Raw genomic sequence first — 19,372 nt, forward strand, 5'->3', positions numbered from 1 at the left:
AGTGTGCACTAGGCAACATTGGTTCTCAGTTTACCTGTGCAAAAAGCGTGGGGGGTGGCACCCAAATTTTTCGCAGGGGGCCCAGTGATTTCTAGTTACGCCCCTGTGCGTACAGTTTAGATCCTTTCAAGGTGGAGAAATAAGCATCTCACTGACCTTACCTTTCCACAAGGAAACACACATAACTCAGGCAGGAATAAGACAAACAGCACAGACTCATCCTACAGTTATCTTTATTTATGAAGTTACATATCAGAAATCTCCTCGTTTTACTAAGGGCGGTGATTGGGCCCCATGACTCATGTAACAATGTAGATACAAATACATTCTAACAGCATTCAGGGCTTGTTCACACCTAGGGCGTTTTGCGTTTTTTTTAAGTGCTGGCGATTTTCAAAAGCGCTTGTGCAATGATTTCCTATGAGACAGTTCACATCTGAGCGGTTTGTTTCCGATCCGCTCAGCATAGCGCTGCCTGTACCATTTTTAGGGTGATCTTGCTACAATGGAAGGTATAGGAAAAACACAAACACTCACAAAATCGCTTTGTGCGTCGATTGCGTTCGCGCTTCTAAGAATAAGTACATTGTATTTATTCTTTTCCGGGTCAAAGAGTTCACTTCCTGACGCAAAACAAACAATGTTATATCGCTCTGCAAAAAAAAAAAAAACACTCACAAAATCGCGAAACGCTGGCCTCAGTGATTGCGATTTTAGATGTAAACAAAGCCTCATTCTTTATATGAGTAAACACACCTCCACCAAGGCCTCCAGGGACTTATATAGGGGGCCACACATGTCATTTTAACAAAATAATTGTATGGAAAAGAGGGAAAACATGATACATTTTGTATAAGATATTATAAATGACTGGGTAAGATGGAAAATATCTATTCAGTCTATAAGATTGTTTAAAAAGGAACCTGTGGTGAGAGATATTTGCAGGCTGCCATATGTATTTCCTTGTAAACAATGCCAGTTGCCTGGCAATCATGCTGATCTTCTAGCATAAGTAGTGTCTGAATCAAAACCCTGGAACAAGCATATGGCTAATCCAGAGTCAGAGTACCCAATCTGCTGCATGCTTGTTCCAGGGTCTATGGCTAACAGTATTAGAAAAGCAGGACCGCCAGGCAATGTACATTGTTTTAAAGGAAAGCCTCCATATTCCTCTCCCCTCGCGTTCACTTTAAAATCCTAGGTCGGTCTTCATTTTTTTTTAACGCATATGATAGTAAATTATAATTAAATAGCATTGTATAACATCTTGTGCATTGCAAGTCTAGAATTTTTGCAATAAATATATTGAAAGTATGCAGGTGCCTCATTCCTGTTTACTTGCTGCCAGAAGAGTGGGAGTTGCTTCCCCAGCGCAGAGCTGATTACAAGATCCTGCCCACCTTCCTCCTCTGTTACTTACAAATTATCACTTTGTGTCCAGCGCTGCAGCTCAACATCCTGCCTGTTTTCTATTAAGGGTTTGCAATTGCTAATTACTGCAAATGTACTATCATATGCATGTTAATCCTGGGAATTTTAACTAGAGTGTTAATAGAAGATGAAAAATTAACAGTGACATGAAGTACTACGCACCAAAAACTGCATAGGAGGGCCCCGGGCCCCAAGGCTAGCAATCTAAAAGGAATAGGATATCAATGCCCTGCACTAATATTGGCAAAATTCGGATCTCTAGTAATTCCCATCAGGTGTCTCAGAATTTACAGATTATTCCAATGTATAGAAAGAGTAATTAGGTGAGCGCCCTCTCTGGATAATGTGCGTATAACATGGTATTCCTGCTTTCAGCTAATAATGGTGATGCGTCCAACACTCAGACACTCCGCTGCCTCCAGGGATATCCTCGTCATATCGCAGCTTGGCTCCTCCTCCTGGCGGGAACTGGCTGCTGCTCTGCAGGGAGACACAAGTTTGTTAAATCAATGAATAAACCCAGCTGGCATTTAACTGTCCCTCAGAGGGGCTCACAATCTAATCACAACCATAGTTGTAGTAAAAACTGGAGGTGTTGTAATAATGTTATATAGCTCCTCAGAGCCAGTGTAGTGAAAGCTGGTGTAGTGAAAGCTGGAGGTGTGGCAATAATGTTATAGTGTAGTGAAAGCTGGAGGTGTGGTAATAATGTTATATGGCCCCTCAGAGCCAGTGTAGTGAAAGCTGGAGGTGTGGTAATAATGTTATATGGCCCCTCAGAGCCGGCGTAGTGAAAGCTGGAGGTGTGGTAATAATGTTATATGGCCCCTCAGAGAAAAGCGTAGTGAAAGCTGGAGGTGTGGCAATAATGTTATATGGCTCCTCAGAGGCGGCGTAGTGAAAGCTGGAGGTGTGGTAATAATGTTATATGGCTCCTCAGAGCCGGCGTAGTGAAAGCTGGAGGTGTGGTAATAATGTTATATGGCCCCTCAGAGAAAGTGTAGTGAAAGCTGGAGGTGTGGTAATAATGTTATATGGCCCCTCAGAGAAAAGCGTAGTGAAAGCTGGAGGTGTGGCAATAATGTTATATGGCCCCTCAGAGAAAGCGTAGTGAAAGCTGGAGGTGTGGTAATAATGTTATATGGCTCCTCAGAGCCAGCGTAGTGAAAGCTGGAGGTGTGGTAATAATGTTATATGGCTCCTCAGAGGCGGCGTAGTGAAAGCTGGAGGCGTGGTAATAATGTTATATGGCCCCTCAGAGCCGGCGTAGTGAAAGCTGGAGGTGTGGTAATAATGTTATAGCGTAGTGAAAGCTGGAGGTGTGGTAACAATGTTATAGCGTAGAGAAAGCTGGAGGTGTGGTAATAATGTTATAGCGTAGTGAAAGCTGGAGGTGTGGTAATAATGTTATAGCGTAGAGAAAGCTGGAGGTGTGGTAATAATGTTATAGCGTAGTGAAAGCTGGAGGTGTGGTAATAATGTTATAGTGTAGTGAAAGCTGGAGGTGTGGTAACAATGTTATAGCGTAGAGAAAGCTGGAGGTGTGGTAATAATGTTATAGCGTAGTGAAAGCTGGAGGTGTGGTAACAATGTTATAGCGTAGAGAAAGCTGGAGGTGTGGTAATAATGTTATAGTGTAGTGAAAGCTGGAGGTGTGGTAATAATGTTATAGTGTAGTGAAAGCTGGAGGTGTGGTAATAATGTTATAGCGTAGTGAAAGCTGGAGGTGTGGTAATAATGTTATAGTGTAGTGAAAGCTGGAGGTGTGGTAACAATGTTATAGCGTAGAGAAAGCTGGAGGTGTGGTAATAATGTTATAGCGTAGAGAAAGCTGGAGGTGTGGTAATAATGTTATAGTGTAGTGAAAGCTGGAGGTGTGGTAACAATGTTATAGCGTAGAGAAAGCTGGAGGTGTGGTAATAATGTTATAGCGTAGAGAAAGCTGGAGGTGTGGTAATAATGTTATAGCGTAGTGAAAGCTGGAGGTGTGGTAATAATGTTATAGCGTAGTGAAAGCTGGAGGTGTGGTAATAATGTTATAGCGTAGTGAAAGCTGGAGGTGTGGTAATAATGTTATAGCGTAGTGAAAGCTGGAGGTGTGGTAATAATGTTATAGCGTAGTGAAAGCTGGAGGTGTGGTAATAATGTTATAGTGTAGTGAAAGCTGGAGGTGTGGTAATAATGTTATAGCGTAGTGAAAGCTGGAGGTGTGGTAATAATGTTATAGTGTAGTGAAAGCTGGAGGTGTGGTAACAATGTTATAGCGTAGAGAAAGCTGGAGGTGTGGTAATAATGTTATAGCGTAGTGAAAGCTGGAGGTGTGGTAACAATGTTATAGCGTAGAGAAAGCTGGAGGTGTGGTAATAATGTTATAGCGTAGTGAAAGCTGGAGGTGTGGTAATAATGTTATAGCGTAGAGAAAGCTGGAGGTGTGGTAATAATGTTATAGCGTAGTGAAAGCTGGAGGTGTGGTAATAATGTTATAGCGTAGTGAAAGCTGGAGGTGTGGTAATAATGTTATAGCGTAGTGAAAGCTGGAGGTGTGGTAATAATGTTATAGCGTAGTGAAAGCTGGAGGTGTGGTAATAATGTTATAGTGTAGTGAAAGCTGGAGGTGTGGTAATAATGTTATAGTGTAGTGAAAGCTGGAGGTGTGGTAATAATGTTATAGCGTAGTGAAAGCTGGAGGTGTGGTAATAATGTTATAGCGTAGTGAAAGCTGGAGGTGTGGTAATAATGTTATAGTGTAGTGAAAGCTGGAGGTGTGGTAATAATGTTATAGCGTAGTGAAAGCTGGAGGTGTGGTAATAATGTTATAACGTAGTGAAAGCTGGAGGTGTGGTAATAATGTTATAGTGTAGTGAAAGCTGGAGGTGTGGTAATAATGTTATAGTGTAGTGAAAGCTGGAGGTGTGGTAATAATGTTATAGTGTAGTGAAAGCTGGAGGTGTGGTAATAATGTTATAGTGTAGTGAAAGCTGGAGGTGTGGTAATAATGTTATAGCGTAGAGAAAGCTGGAGGTGTGGTAACAATGTTATAGCGTAGAGAAAGCTGGAGGTGTGGTAATAATGTTATAGCGTAGTGAAAGCTGGAGGTGTGGCAATAAGGTTATAGCGTAGTGAAAGCTGTGATGTTCAGTCGCACCTGCAGCTCAGTCCTCTTCGCTGGAGCTGGAATCGCCGCCCACAGTGGACCCCAGAGGAGTCCTGCAGCCCAGGCGTCGGCAGTGAGGTCCCACCCTTTGCCTTATTGGCTGCATTCTGCTGCGTGGAGGAGGAGGACGTCTGTCCACTGTCATCTGCAGAGGGAAAAATATCACCATTATTTTGTGATGCGTTCCGGGGAAAGATGGCCACCGTCATAAAGACAGAGTACGTTTAAAGCGGGATTGTCAGCCACAAAATCCAATTCCATTTACCCACTGCTCTGTGTTTATTATGTAGTCTACATGCAGTCTGCATTGCAAGCATTCCAATATAATCATAAATGTGTCTGCTGTAATGAATCTTGTCTCAGTCAGTCTGACTCTATTCTGGTACATTGCCGGGGAGAGGGAAGCTTTTCATCACCCCTCCCACATTCCTGATCCTCAATGATTGGCTGAGGGCAGTTCAGTATGACACAAGGCTGAGAAGTGAAATGCACTTCACCCCTCTGCAGAAGCTGCTGAAATGCAATCTATACTGTGCTCACATGTGCTTACAAAGCAATCTAGATAGGAGAAAAAAGTAAGGGAGGAAATGACATCAAGATTGGCTTCAGTCAGAGGCAGTAAAGATGGAAAATGCCTGGAACAGTTTTCTCTTTATTTACTATATAAGATTCACTGAAATCAAAATGTGGACAGTACAATGTATATGTTATGTATATGTTATGTAAGTAGAACAAGTATTTAAATACTTATAGGTGTATTTTTTCCTGGTATAGTATGGTTGTCCCTGCTGCTTTTACAATCCCAACACAAATACACAGCTTTATGGAACACCTTGCTGTTTAATACACACATTAATACGTTACAACCCACCCATACATACAATGATACTATAGGAGAGAAAGCTCTGCCCATACCAGATTCCACTGAAATGGGGATAAGAGGAAGTCACAAGAGGTAACAGGAGGGTAAGCTATACGCAAGCTGGTGATGTATTTTACTAATGGGGCCCTGGAGCAAAGGGGGCCCAGATGGTATTTGATGGATTTACTATTAACCCTTACTTTAGCTCAGTGCCCAATGACTATAAGCAGTGTAGATTGCACGAGAATGTAAAGAGCCACTAATGATACAATTCAACAGACGATCGTTTACGATCGATTATTCATATGAACGATCAGAAATTAACATTTGGGATTGCTAACGGACCAAAATCTCCTAACCAATCCAATCAGAATAATGAAATCGATCTGATTTTCTGATCGATCCCGTCAATCTGATCGGATTGGTTAGGAGATTTTTGTCCGATAGTGGTCCCAAAAGATCATTTCAGATCGTGCATACAAATAATCGTTCATAAAAAATCGTTCAGCAAATTGTATCGCTAGTGGTCACCTTAAGGCTCAAAACGTAATTTATTGTTAAAGTACAAATACAGTAAAACCCCTCTTATCCAGAACTCAGTTAACCAGAAGTCTTAAGCAACCAGAAAAAAAATCCTGGCCTTGCAGGATGCATAAAGCTACTTTTACACTACTTTATACAGCATTAAACCTCTGTTACCTTAAGTTAAGTCTGACATTAATACAAAGGTTATGGTAAGTATACAGTGTGAGGTATAGTACTGTTTTTTTTAGTTATGCCTATTTTTTGCATTGCCTCTCAAGCTGTGTGAAACAATAATCGGACTAACACCTGGGGGCCCCCATTGCATGGACTAATACAACTGCATGCCTATCTCCACTCCCCCTGAGCTCATCCTTGAACATATCTGCATATAGAGTGCATAAACTGTTTGTAAAAACGTGAATTGCTAACCTGGAATAAACTGGGACAATTCATTATTTGCCATATACAGCAGTTTCTACGCAATTCGGATCTGAGGCTATAGCCCACACATGGCAGAGGAACATAGCTATTGCTATTGGAATTACTCCCGGGAGTGCAATATCTGAGTGTGTGGGGTGCATGTGAGTGCAGTGTGAGTGACATGGCCGGCTGTGTATGCCAGGTTAATATACACTCTGAGGCTCGATTTTTTTATGGGGGTAAATGGGGGGATTTTGTATGCAGATTCAATAAAATTATATGTGTTTATTGTAGACTGATACAGTTTTTTGCCTCTCAAGCAACCAGAAACTACAATTATCTGTGTCACCAGCTAATCCCCATCGGTGCTGGATAATGGGGGTTTTACTATACATCTCAGCAGTATATCTCCAAGTAGGATGCACAGCCTGGTTGTAACTGTTCTCCGATAAGGAATCTATATTTTGGAATTTCCATTTTAGCCCACACTGGGTTCCTCTGGGGTCTCCAGGTCATTGACAACTGACATTAATAACTCTCAGCATTGTCCTCTCACCTCTTCACTGGAGCTGGACGATTCATGCCTCCAGTTGGGGACACATCTGGGAGGCACACATGGTCTCTCAGTATCAGCGTACCGCTGGGCCTGCCAGGGCCGTTGTCGGGTCACAGTTGGTGCCTTCACCTCTCTTCTTGCTGTTGTTGTAGTTGGGCTCTGCCAAGATAGAGACAACCCTTTAGTGGTGGCACATTCCACTTTCATCCCCCTTTCTTATGTGGGGCAATCTATGGCAGTTTGTGAGACTACAGCCTCTACAGTATGTGGTTGCTTTAACTGAACTACACATACTTCCCAAATTTTAAGATATAAAAAGAGAGACACTTCTAACCACACCCTCGTCACACTCCTAGACACAAGTACTAAAAACAATTAGTATACAAAAAGATGTAGTTCTATAATTCAAACCCCACTGATCCTTAGTGTTAGTGTTGGATGTAGGTAGGGGGAGGTAAGTGCTGGGCGTAGGTACGTAGTGTTAGCATAGGTAGGGAGGAGGCTAGTATTAGGCATAGGAGTTAGTGTTAGGTGTATGTAGGGAGAGGTTAGTGTTAGGTGTATGTGGAGGGAGGTTAGTGTTAGGTGTATGTAGGGAGAGGTTAGTGTTAGGTGTATGTAGGGAGAGGTTAGCGTTGAGCATAGGTAGGGAGGAGGCTAGTATTAGGCATAGGTAGGTGGGGGTTAGTGGTAGGTGTATGTAGGGAGAGGTTAGTGTTAGGTGTATGTAGAGGGAGGTTAGTGTTGAGCATAGGTAGGGAGGAGGCTAGTATTAGGCATAGGTAGGCAGAGGTTAGTGTTAGGTGTATGTAGGGAGAGGTTAGTGTTAGGCATAGGTAGGCGGAGGTTGGTGTTGGGTGCAGGTAGGGGGAGGCTACTGTTAGGCATAGGTAGAGGGAGGTTAGTGTGTGGCATAGGTAGGGTGCGAGGTTAGTGTTAAGCATGGGTAGAGGGGAGGTTAGTATTGGGCATAGGTAGGGGGAGGTTAGTGTTAGACATAAGAAGGTAAAGGTTATTATTGGGCATAGGTAGAGGGGAGGTTAGTGTTGGGCGTAGGTAGGGGAAGGTTAGAGTTGCATGTAGGTAGGAGGAGGTTAGTGTTGGGCGCAGATAGGGGGAGGTTAGTGTTGGTAGTAGGTAGGGAGAGGTTAGTGTTGGGCGTAGGTAGGGGAGGTTAGTGTTGGGCGTAGATAGGGGGAGGTTAGTGTTGGTAGTAGGTAGGGAGAGGTTAATGTTGGGCGTAGGTAAACAGGAGGTTAGTGTTAGGCATAGGTAGGGGTAGGTTAGTGCTGGGCTTAGGTGAAGCAGATAGTTATAGAAGACAAGGTATTACAGAGACCTTTTATTTTTACAGAGTGAAAGGGGACTACTAGAAACCAGGGAACTGTATATAGGAGGGTGGGGACCACTAGACACCAGGGAACTGTATAGGGGAGGGAGGGTGCCACCAAACACCAGTGAACTGTATAGCAGTGACTATATTGGGGCATGGCTAAAAGTGTGGCAGGGGTGTGTCTTAGTGTCCCTTTTTCCTGGTTTCAAAAGTTGGTAGGTATGATTGACTTTCACAATTAACTAAGAGATTTTTATGCACAGGAACCACAGTAAGCCAGAATTCCTTTAGAATAAGTTTATTTATCATCTGTTCTCATAGTTCCCGATCAGCCTTTCCCACTTCCTCCCAATCAAGTTCCAATCTTCTTCTCTAATACAGAGACTTATGTGAATGGATCAGTGATACCCATAGATATTAACCCTTCCTCTTCATACCAACAGCTGGAATCAAAGAATGTGTGTTCAGCCCAGAGCCCTCAGGCCACATAATGTGACATTATGCACTCACGGGAAGCGGTCCCAGTCATGTGGTTACATCAAACCATGTATAATGCCACCACACAAAAACACAAGGCCAGATGAGACATAACCGAAGACATAACCGAAGATTATACACTGACAAGAAAACCACAGGAGCAACTCTCCGACCCCCAAACCACACCAGAGGGTGACCTCACCAGCAAAGAAAGCTATGCTCATCATGTTGAGGGTCCAGGTTTTAAATGGTAAAGCAGCTTGAGGGGAGTGGTCAATTTCTATGCAAACAAACTCTGCACTCAAACACTAATCTAGTAATGATAAAAACTATAATGTAAATTGTATCCGGTTGCTTAATGGACGATATTCACTTCCAAAATGCAAAAGCATTGTGCACTAAACCCTTCCACCTGTGTTGAGGTTTCCTCTTTTTTTTCCCACACAAGTCAGCTAGCAAGAAAACATTTCATGCTCTTGAACCTGAGATTTATGCAGAGGCCTTTTAGGTTCTCCTGACCTCGCTAGACCAGACATGGTAGTATATCGGCACGGACTAGGACTGGATGACTCAAAGCAAGAGTGAGAACGAGGCACTAAGGGCCTGAGCCCACTAACGCAGTTGAGTCTGCTTTTCAGTTACACATCAATGTTACAGATGCTGAAATGTGGACAGAAGCGGACACAACTGCGTTAGTGGGCTCAGGCCCTAAATAGCAACCTAGGAGAACATAGAATAAGAGCATGTCACAGCAAAGCAAGACCAGAACACCTGACTTCACTAGACCAGACATGGTAGAATATCGGCACAGACTAGGACAGGATGACTCAAAGCAAGAGTGAGAACGAAGCACTAAGGGCCTGAGCCCACTGACACAGTTGAGTCTGCTTTTCAGTTACACATCAATGTTACAGATGCTGAAATGTGGACAGAAGCGGACACAACTGCGTTAGTGGGCTCAGGCCCTAAATAGCATCCTAGGAGAACATAGAATAAGAGCATGTCACAGCAAAGCAAGACCAGAACACCTGACTTCACTAGACCAGACATGGTAGAATATCGGCACAGACTAGGACAGGATGACTCAAAGCAAGAGTGAGAACGAGGCACTAAGGGCCTGAGCCCACTAACGCAGTTGAGTCTGCTTTTCAGTTACACATCAATGTTACAGATGCTGAAATGTGGACAGAAGCGGACACAACTGCGTTAGTGGGCTCAGGCCCTAAATAGCATCCTAGGAGAACATAGAATAAGAGCATGTCACAGCAAAGCAAGACCAGAACACCTGACTTCACTAGACCAGACATGGTAGAATATCGGCACAGACTAGGACAGGATGACTCAAAGCAAGAGTGAGAACGAGGCACTAAGGGCCTGAGCCCACTAACGCAGTTGAGTCTGCTTTTCAGTTACACATCAATGTTACAGATGCTGAAATGTGGACAGAAGCGGACACAACTGCGTTAGTGGGCTCAGGCCCTAAATAGCATCCTAGGAGAACATAGAATAGGAGCATGTCACAGCACAGCAAGACCAGAACACCTGACTTCACTAGACCAGACATGGTAGAATATCGGCACAGACTAGGACAGAATGACAAGAGTGAGAACGAGGCACAAAATACCAACCTTAGGAGGACACAGAATAAGAGCATGTCACAGCAAAGCAAGAACAGACAACCCAGAAACGATGACCTGAAGTTACCCAAACATTACACAATCATCATCGCCAGATCATGAAGTGTATTTCATGTACAGCATAACTCGCCCTCCCCTATAAGATTACTGTCTGCAGATCATTACTGATGGAGGTTATTGGGGAATATTGTTTCCTGTTTGAATACTGACCCTGAAGGCTTGTGATAGTAATTAGATTATAAGCTCTTGTAGCCAGGGCTTTCACTACTGTTATAGCTTCTCTCAGTGACCCGCTGTACTAATCTTTTCTCATGGGTTATCTTTTACTGCTTACCACATTTTTGGCTCAGTTGACACTCTATCGTACGGAGGCGCTGTCCACTCTGGTGATCTGTGGGGGGCAGTGTATGTGTATGCCACACCTGCTGTGCTCAGGAGAGGATGCACTTTATTCTCTGGCAATGCATCTGTATTCAAGAAAGTTTGCTTTAGGCCCGCCCCTGTCACATTGAATACGGACAGCATGGGCTCCCTCCTTCCAAGTCTCCCCCTATCACCGATGCAGGCTGATATAGCCAGAATTTAGAGTCAGACCACGAGGGGTTCAGCATGCAGAGCTATACCAGGCCACATGGTGCCTGTTTTGGGTAGGGCCTCCCGAAGAGAGGGACAGCAACACCTACCACTCTCTCCCAAAGCCCTTGGGCCGGATTTGTACTCTTTTCCACCCAAGGCCACTGTCAAAGGCTGCCCCCCCCTTTAATATAGGTAGCCTGTTGACCGTTCCCTCTAGTATAGCCCGCCAGATAACCCTTCCCGACCTCCAGTTTAGACTGATGACCCCACCTTCCCTCCATTATATGTAGCCTGATGACCACTTCCCTCTAGTATAAGAAGCCAGATAACCTTCCACCTTCCATAAAGATAACATGATAACTCCCCTCCCTCCAGTATAGGTAGCCAGGCAACACCCCCCCAGTATAGCCTACCCCCACCCGCCCTTGCTCCTGTGGTGCCCTAGGCCATGGCCTACGTGGCCTTGGCTTAAATGCGACCCTTCTTGTCTATACAATAAACTGTGAGGAAACGTGGAAAAGCCGCCGTCTCTCGAGGTGAGGCGGCTGTTTCCGAGTCCAGCATGGCGTCACAACGCGGAAAAAACGCCGCATGCCGCATGGGCAGTGCGGCGGAATCCGCATTGGTAACGGCGGAATCCACATCAGAGGCGACCCCCGCATTAGATACATTGCAAAACAGTACTGGTGTGGCTGGGACTGATAGTCCACCAAGATTCAGACTTACACGCGCGCGAGCACAGAGGCAGAGTTTAAATAGCAGTTAGAAGGGTGTCGGCTGACCAGCTGGGTCAGCTGACAAATTCCACTGCTCCCATTGGACCAGCAATTAGGGAGGTCCTGGAAAGGTCCTAGAGTATATATACTGCTGGTTGTTCACTTGCTCTTTGTCTGGCGTGCGATCACATACGTGGGAGCACCCAGATCCGTAGTCAGATCCTGAAGTGTGCCGGGACCAGCTGGAGCTGTAATCCTACACTTAGCTAGATATTTGATAGCTAAAGTACTAGTTTGATTGTGATTATATGTTATGACTTTTGCCTGCCTCGACTATCCTCCTGAACTCTGATCTTGCACCTCGATATTTCTGATACTCTGTTGCCGAACCCCGGCTCGTTCCTTGACTCTGCTTCTGCCTCCTGATTTTGTACCCCGATATTTCTGATACCCCGTTGCTGAACCCTGCCTGTACTTTGACTCTGACTTTGCCTCCTGATCCTGTACTTTATCTGTCCGTGTGTGTACGACCTGGCTTGTCCGACCTCGAGAACCGACCTTACCGTTAGAGGCGGTTCCTCGCTCTGTTAGCGATCCTTCCTCCTGAGGGTCACTTTCAGATATCCCTTCCTACTATCAGTCTGACTCCTCCCGTCTTGGAGAGCTCAGGTCTGCGGAAGGAATCTGTGCAGTACTCCTTACTGCATTGAGGCCTTGTCCTCTTAGTGTTACAGTTACACCAAACACTACACTCTACTCGGGTGATCAGAGGTTAGTTTGTATATCGGATTATCGGTGAGACTGCAGTTCACTTATAATCTGGTATATATCTGTATTTCCGGTGATACTGCAGATCACCGGTAATCAGATACTCTCTGCGCCCACCGATCGTTACAGAACGCCAGACCAAAAAACAAAATGGACGCAAACACTGGTCGTCTGGGTATGCTTGCCACTTCGGTGGATAACCTTCATCAAGCACTGGGCCAGCACAAAGCTTTGATTGATGCCCTTTCAGGCTCTGTGCAAACCCTCCAGACGTCAGTTGATTCAGTGCGATCCCCTCCTAGTGATGACATACGTATGCCTGTACCTGATAAATTTTCCGGCCACAAGTCTGACTTCCGGAATTTCAAGAGTAGAGTGTTGTCATACTTCGAGTTAAGACCCCGATCCTCGGGGACTGAGACCCAACGGGTCATTTTCATTAAAACACTGTTAACTGGTGATTCCCAGTCCTGGGCATACAACCTGTCCCCCACTAGTTTAGCTCTGACCTCAGTCGAGGAATTTTTTAAGGCTATGGCCGTAATATACGACGACCCTGACCTTGCGGCAACTTCAGAGCGGAAGCTCAAACTTTTGCGGCAAGGCAGAGGGTCGGTCGAGGATTACGCAGCAGAATTTCGTAGGTGGTCTGTTACCGCCAGATTCGACAATTTTGCTCTGATGGATTATTTTCTATCTGGGTTGTCGGAGGAGGTCTCTGATTTGATGCTAACCTTACCCGAGCCCGCAACAGTCGATGAGGCCATATCATCGGCCATCAGAGTCGATCGTCGACTACGCCATCAGAGGCAGACTAGGGGCAGTCACCGGGTCAGGGTGACTTCGTATGTGGCACCTTCTGGTACGCCCGCAGTAACGGCATCTCCACCGGTGTCACCCTCTCCAGCCTCACCACCACCCGAACCCATGCAAATTGGTCGATCAAGATTGACCCAGGTGGAACGTAGGCAGAGAATAACAGAACAACTGTGCCTGTATTGTGCAGAAGCAGGGCACAGGGTGCGAAACTGCCCTAACAAGTCGGGAAACGGGTCTGCCTAGGAGTAGTGGGGGGTGACACCCTAGGCACTTCATTCTCACCCCAAAAAGAGAAGAAGTTACTTCTCCCCTGTACTATTACGTGGGAGGATAAGTCTGTGGACACTGAAGCTTTTATTGACTCTGGCTCAGCGGCCAATTTTATGAACCTTGAATTTGCTCGGGAGTTGGGTATTCCTCTCACTCCAGTAAGTCCCCCCATTCAGGTCACGGCAGTAGACGATTCCCCGCTGCAACGGGATCGTCCCCTGTCTCAGACTCCGCAGGTGAGGGTCACGATAGGGGTATTGCATGGGGAACAGCTACAGTTTTTCGTTTTGAACATGTCAACCTCCACTATTATCTTAGGTATGCCTTGGTTACAGGCCCACTCTCCACAAATCGACTGGGCCACGGGTCAGGTAACCAGATGGTCTGATCGTTGTCACCAACAGTGTCTAGGAAAGGTGACATTGGGTCAGACCAAGGTGTACGTGGAGGGTGTTCCTGAGGTGTATTCCGATTTTTCTGATGTCTTTTGTCCCAAGTCTGCTGATCAATTACCTCCTCATCGCCCGTTCGATTGCCCCATTGATCTCCGTGCTGGTTGTATGCCCCCTAGGGGTCACCTGTATAACTTGTCCGGTCCCGAGAAGTTGGCCATGCAGGAGTACATTCGTGACAACCTGGCCAAGGGGTTTATTCGGCCCTCTCGGTCACCTGCTGGGGCCGGTTTCTTTTTCGTTAAGAAAAAAGACGGGGGTCTTCGACCTTGTATCGACTACCGAGGTCTCAATAAAATCACGGTGAAGAATCGCTATCCGTTACCATTGATAGACGACCTATTCACGCAGGTCACTACTGCAAAGATCTTTTCTAAGTTAGATCTGAGGGGGGCATACAACCTAATCCGCATTAGAAGGGGCGATGAATGGAAGACGGCCTTTAACACACCCGACGGGCATTACGAATACTTAGTGATGCCCTTCGGGTTGTGCAATGCGCCCGCCGTCTTCCAGGAACTAATCAATGAGGTATTCCGGGAGGTATTGGGTAAATTCGTACTGGTATACCTCGATGATATATTAATTTATTCCAAAAACCTCCTTGAACACAGGGTCCATGTGAAATTTGTCCTAAACAAATTAAGACAGAATAGACTCTACGCCAAGTTAGAAAAGTGTATTTTTGAGGTGACATCCGTCACGTTTCTGGGGTATGTGATTTCTACCTCAGGTCTGTCAATGGACCCTGCTAAAGTCACAGCTGTCCTAGAATGGCCGCAACCTGTGGGTCTGAAAGCCCTCCAGAGATTCCTGGGTTTTGCAAATTATTATAGGAGGTTTATAAAAGGGTACTCCACGATCATTGCACCCCTTACCAGTCTCACAAAAAAGGGGGCAGATACTACCCACTGGTCTCCGGAGGCTCAGAATGCATTTTCTAGTCTGAAAAAATTGTTTTGTTCCGCACCAATCCTGAGACATGTCGACACCGCTTATCCGTTCATTGTTGAGGTCGATGCCTCGGAGGTCGGGGTAGGGGCTGTGCTGTCTCAGCGATCAGGGTTACAGGGAAGACTACACCCCTGTGCGTACTTTTCCCGTAGGTTCTCTCCGGCGGAGAGAAACTACGATATAGGCAACAGAGAGCTCCTGGCCATTAAATTGGCATTTGAGGAGTGGCGCCACTGGTTGGAGGGGGCAGAGCACACGATCACTGTTTACACCGACCACAAGAACTTGGAGTACATCGAGGGGGCTAAGAGGCTTAGTCCTCGTCAGGCCCGGTGGTCCTTGTTTTTTACGAGATTCAGGTTTATAATCACATACACTCCAGGTAGCAAAAACATCAAGGCAGATGCCCTCTCCAGGTGTTTCGAACCTGAGACAGCACAGCCTCACACTCCTGAATCCATCATTCCGCAGAAACTGGTGTTAGCCGCCACGGAGTCTTGGGAAGAGTGGACAGAGATCTTGGGTCCCTTTCAGCAGGAGGTTCCTGAAGGGAAACCCGAAGGGGTCTTGTTCATACCACTACCATTCCGGTTACAGGTTCTGCAACTCTTTCACGCCCATAAGAATGCTGGTCATCCTGGAGCTGCCAGAACGCAGGATCTGATTGCCAGGTGTGCTTGGTGGCCTTCCTTGGCAACAGATTGCAAGGAGTATGTTAGGGAGTGTGCGGTGTGCGCCCGGAGTAAGCCCTCCCGGCTGGCATCTGTAGGAAGGTTGCAGCCTTTGCCCACCCCGAGTGAGCCTGGACCCACTTGTCCATGGATTTTGTGGGGGAATTGCCCAGGTCTGAAGGCATGTCGGTCATTTGGGTGGTAGTCGATCGGTTTAGCAAAATGGCCCATTTTGTGCCCCTGAAAGGACTCCCCTCGGCTCAAGAACTGGCTGAATTGTTTATCATTCACATCTTCCGGCTGCATGGCATTCCGGAAGACATCGTGTCTGATAGGGGAGTCCAGTTTGTGTCTGGATTCTGGAGGGCATTTTGCCACCAAATGGGCATGAAATTGTCTTTCTCGTCAGGCTACCACCCACAGACCAATGGGCAGACAGAACGCATTAACCAATCCCTGGAGCAATTTCTGAGATGCTACGTTTCTGAGGCGCAGAGTGACTGGGTGAAATTTTTGCCCTTCGCGGAATTCGCTCAAAATAATTTAAAGAATTCCTCGTCTGGGTTTTCCCCATTTCAGATTGTAACAGGGAGGTCACCCAAATTTTCCCCTTTTCCAGTTGTCTCGTCTCCATTTCCAGCACTGGAAAATTGGCAGAGATCACTCAGGGACAATTGGGGAATTGTTAAGGGGAATTTACAGAAGGCGTTCCAGAGTCAGAAGGGTCAAGCAGATAAGAGACGGTCCGTGGAATGGAAGTTTCGGCCAGGGGATCTAGTCTGGGTGTCCACACGTCACTTGACCCTGAAGCAACCATCTGCCAAACTGGGTCCCAGGTTTGTGGGCCCATTTTCCGTGACCAAGAAGATTAATAATGTTACTTATTCCATTGACCTTCCCACCAGCATGCGGGGGGTGAGGTCCTTTCACGTGTCCCTTCTTAAACCAGCAGTCCAGGTAGGTCCTACTCCTCCTCCTCCCGTGTTGGTGGATGCCCAACCCGAGTACGAAGTGGAGAAGATCATAGATTCACGTACTGTACAGAACTCGGTACAGTACCTCGTACATTGGAAGGGGTACGGGATTGAGGAGAGGCAATGGGTACCTAGGAACCGCATGCATGCGGACGAGTTAGTGAAGGAATTTCATGCTGTACATCCCGAGAAGCCTGGTGGGAGTTGTCCGGAGTCCACTCCTCGGGAGGGGGGTACTGTGAGGAAACGCGGAAAAGCCGCCGTCTCTCGAGGTGAGGCGGCTGTTTCCGAGTCCAGCATGGCGTCACAACGCGGAAAAAACGCCGCATGCCGCATGGGCAGTGCGGCGGAATCCGCATTGGTAACGGCGGAATCCACATCAGAGGCGACCCCCGCATTAGATACATTGCAAAACAGTACTGGTGTGGCTGGGACTGATAGTCCACCAAGATTCAGACTTACACGCGCGCGAGCACAGAGGCAGAGTTTAAATAGCAGTTAGAAGGGTGTCGGCTGACCAGCTGGGTCAGCTGACAAATTCCACTGCTCCCATTGGACCAGCAATTAGGGAGGTCCTGGAAAGGTCCTAGAGTATATATACTGCTGGTTGTTCACTTGCTCTTTGTCTGGCGTGCGATCACATACGTGGGAGCACCCAGATCCGTAGTCAGATCCTGAAGTGTGCCGGGACCAGCTGGAGCTGTAATCCTACACTTAGCTAGATATTTGATAGCTAAAGTACTAGTTTGATTGTGATTATATGTTATGACTTTTGCCTGCCTCGACTATCCTCCTAAACTCTGATCTTGCACCTCGATATTTCTGATACTCTGTTGCCGAACCCCGGCTCGTTCCTTGACTCTGCTTCTGCCTCCTGATTTTGTACCCCGATATTTCTGATACCCCGTTGCTGAACCCTGCCTGTACTTTGACTCTGACTTTGCCTCCTGATCCTGTACTTTATCTGTCCGTGTGTGTACGACCTGGCTTGTCCGACCTCGAGAACCGACCTTACCGTTAGAGGCGGTTCCTCGCTCTGTTAGCGATCCTTCCTCCTGAGGGTCACTTTCAGATATCCCTTCCTACTATCAGTCTGACTCCTCCCGTCTTGGAGAGCTCAGGTCTGCGGAAGGAATCTGTGCAGTACTCCTTACTGCATTGAGGCCTTGTCCTCTTAGTGTTACAGTTACACCAAACACTACACTCTACTCGGGTGATCAGAGGTTAGTTTGTATATCGGATTATCGGTGAGACTGCAGATCACTTATAATCTGGTATATATCTGTATTTCCGGTGATACTGCAGATCACCGGTAATCAGATACTCTCTGCGCCCACCGATCGTTACATAAACAAGGGGCTTTTCCCCACCTCCGGTGCCTAGGAAGAAGTGGGGGCCCTGGAGAGATTATGGTGGAATCTGGGGGTCCCCTTTAAAAAGGGCACCACCAGATGCATGCCCCACCAACTGAAATGAGTTTAGGGGTACTAATGTACCTATTACCCATGTCCACAAAGGGTTAAAATTTAATAAAAACATAACCGCAAAAGGCTTTTTTTTCTTTTAAACTTCTTAAATTTGATTTTCTCAAAAATATTTTTGACTTGTATCCACCAGTTCCCCAATCCCCCCTAAACTTTTGGTTTGTGCAAAAGTTATTTCACAATTTACACAAAAAACACGTCTGTAATTTTGTGTAACATACACATGAAATCAATTCAATTTTGAAATCAGAATTACGAGTACTCATAATTGCAAAATTTTATACAAAATTTTGCTGATGAGAAATGATCCCTTTACGATTATCAATACTGCTGGGATTGCCCCGCCCCTTCAGCAGATACGTCATCCTGTGTGAATAGGAACTATCACTCTCCTTCCAAACCATGTCTCACCATAGTCACCAGGGTCCAGGGGGTCACTTTCACCTCACAGCAGCCCAGGCAGGGGTCATTAACAGCGTTCGGTTCTGTTCCGATCCCTCTATAACTATATGGCTGTAACACACTCTCATCCACTCTGTTGGACAGCTCCGGTCTGGTGGTCCCCTTGGCCTGAAGAACAAGAGGAAACATGTCATCCATATACTAGAACCCTGATTCATGTAGCATATGTCTCCACATAATGGAGAAATATTCATCTCATTATCTCATTAGTGTAATCATGTCGTATACACTTTATGTCTGTAACGCGTATTATAGTTGAAGATGGAGGCCACTATTCACTATACCTCTCAACTTTTTGAGATAAGAAAGAGGGTCACTTTGAGACACGCTCCTGCAACACCTCTAACCACGCCCCACCACACCCCTCGTCATGCATATCTCAAAAAATCAGAATCAAAAGATGTAGTTTTAATGTTCAAACCACACTGGTCCTTTCTATCATCTTTAGTTTTCCTTCATTTTAACATTTGAAAATAAGAAATATATCAATTGAATTGATAGGAATAAGTTCTGTTAAACACAATGGGTATCATTCATAAAGCATTTCCGCATGCGGAAATGCTAAAAACAGCTGACTTTACCGACCACTCGGCAAAGTCAGCATTCATAAAGGCTCTTTCCGCATGAAAAAAAGACATACCGAGCAGAGTGATAAATCACCGCCTTGTGCGGTGATTAACGGAACAAATGTAGCAAAATGTTAATTCATAAAGAATACCGCCAGCGGTGTCAGGTCGGAAAGTCCCGCTCCCTCTGATGTGGCGATACCAATGCAAGTGAATGGAGACGCACACAGACCTCCCAGGCAGCTGCAGCAGAGCGGAACACGGA

The 19,372-nt window shown here is 46.0% G+C and overlaps 1 protein-coding gene across 9 annotated transcripts in view; it reads right to left on the reverse strand.

Annotated features, from left to right (window-relative positions):
- Positions 1 to 215: 215 nt before the first annotated feature.
- The window catches only part of LOC137518080 (uncharacterized), an 83,799-nt gene continuing 64,642 nt past the window's right edge, over positions 216 to 19,372 (reverse strand). For 7 of the 9 annotated variants that reach the window (XM_068235365.1, XM_068235360.1, XM_068235362.1 and 4 more), the window contains 4 exons: positions 18,491 to 18,649; positions 6,949 to 7,107; positions 4,577 to 4,730; positions 216 to 1,911 (listed from right to left, as the gene is read on the reverse strand). In XM_068235365.1, the coding sequence (XP_068091466.1) occupies positions 4,584 to 4,730; positions 6,949 to 7,107; positions 18,491 to 18,649 (465 nt within the window). In that variant the 3' untranslated portion in view covers positions 216 to 1,911; positions 4,577 to 4,583. The remainder of the gene's footprint in view (positions 1,912 to 4,576; positions 4,731 to 6,948; positions 7,108 to 18,490; positions 18,650 to 19,372) is intronic. The other 2 variants (XM_068235369.1, XM_068235367.1) reach the window with 2 other exon arrangements.

Source organism: Hyperolius riggenbachi, chromosome 5 (genome assembly GCF_040937935.1).
Source record: "Hyperolius riggenbachi isolate aHypRig1 chromosome 5, aHypRig1.pri, whole genome shotgun sequence".
In the NCBI taxonomy this organism is placed as follows: Eukaryota; Metazoa; Chordata; class Amphibia; order Anura; family Hyperoliidae; genus Hyperolius; species Hyperolius riggenbachi.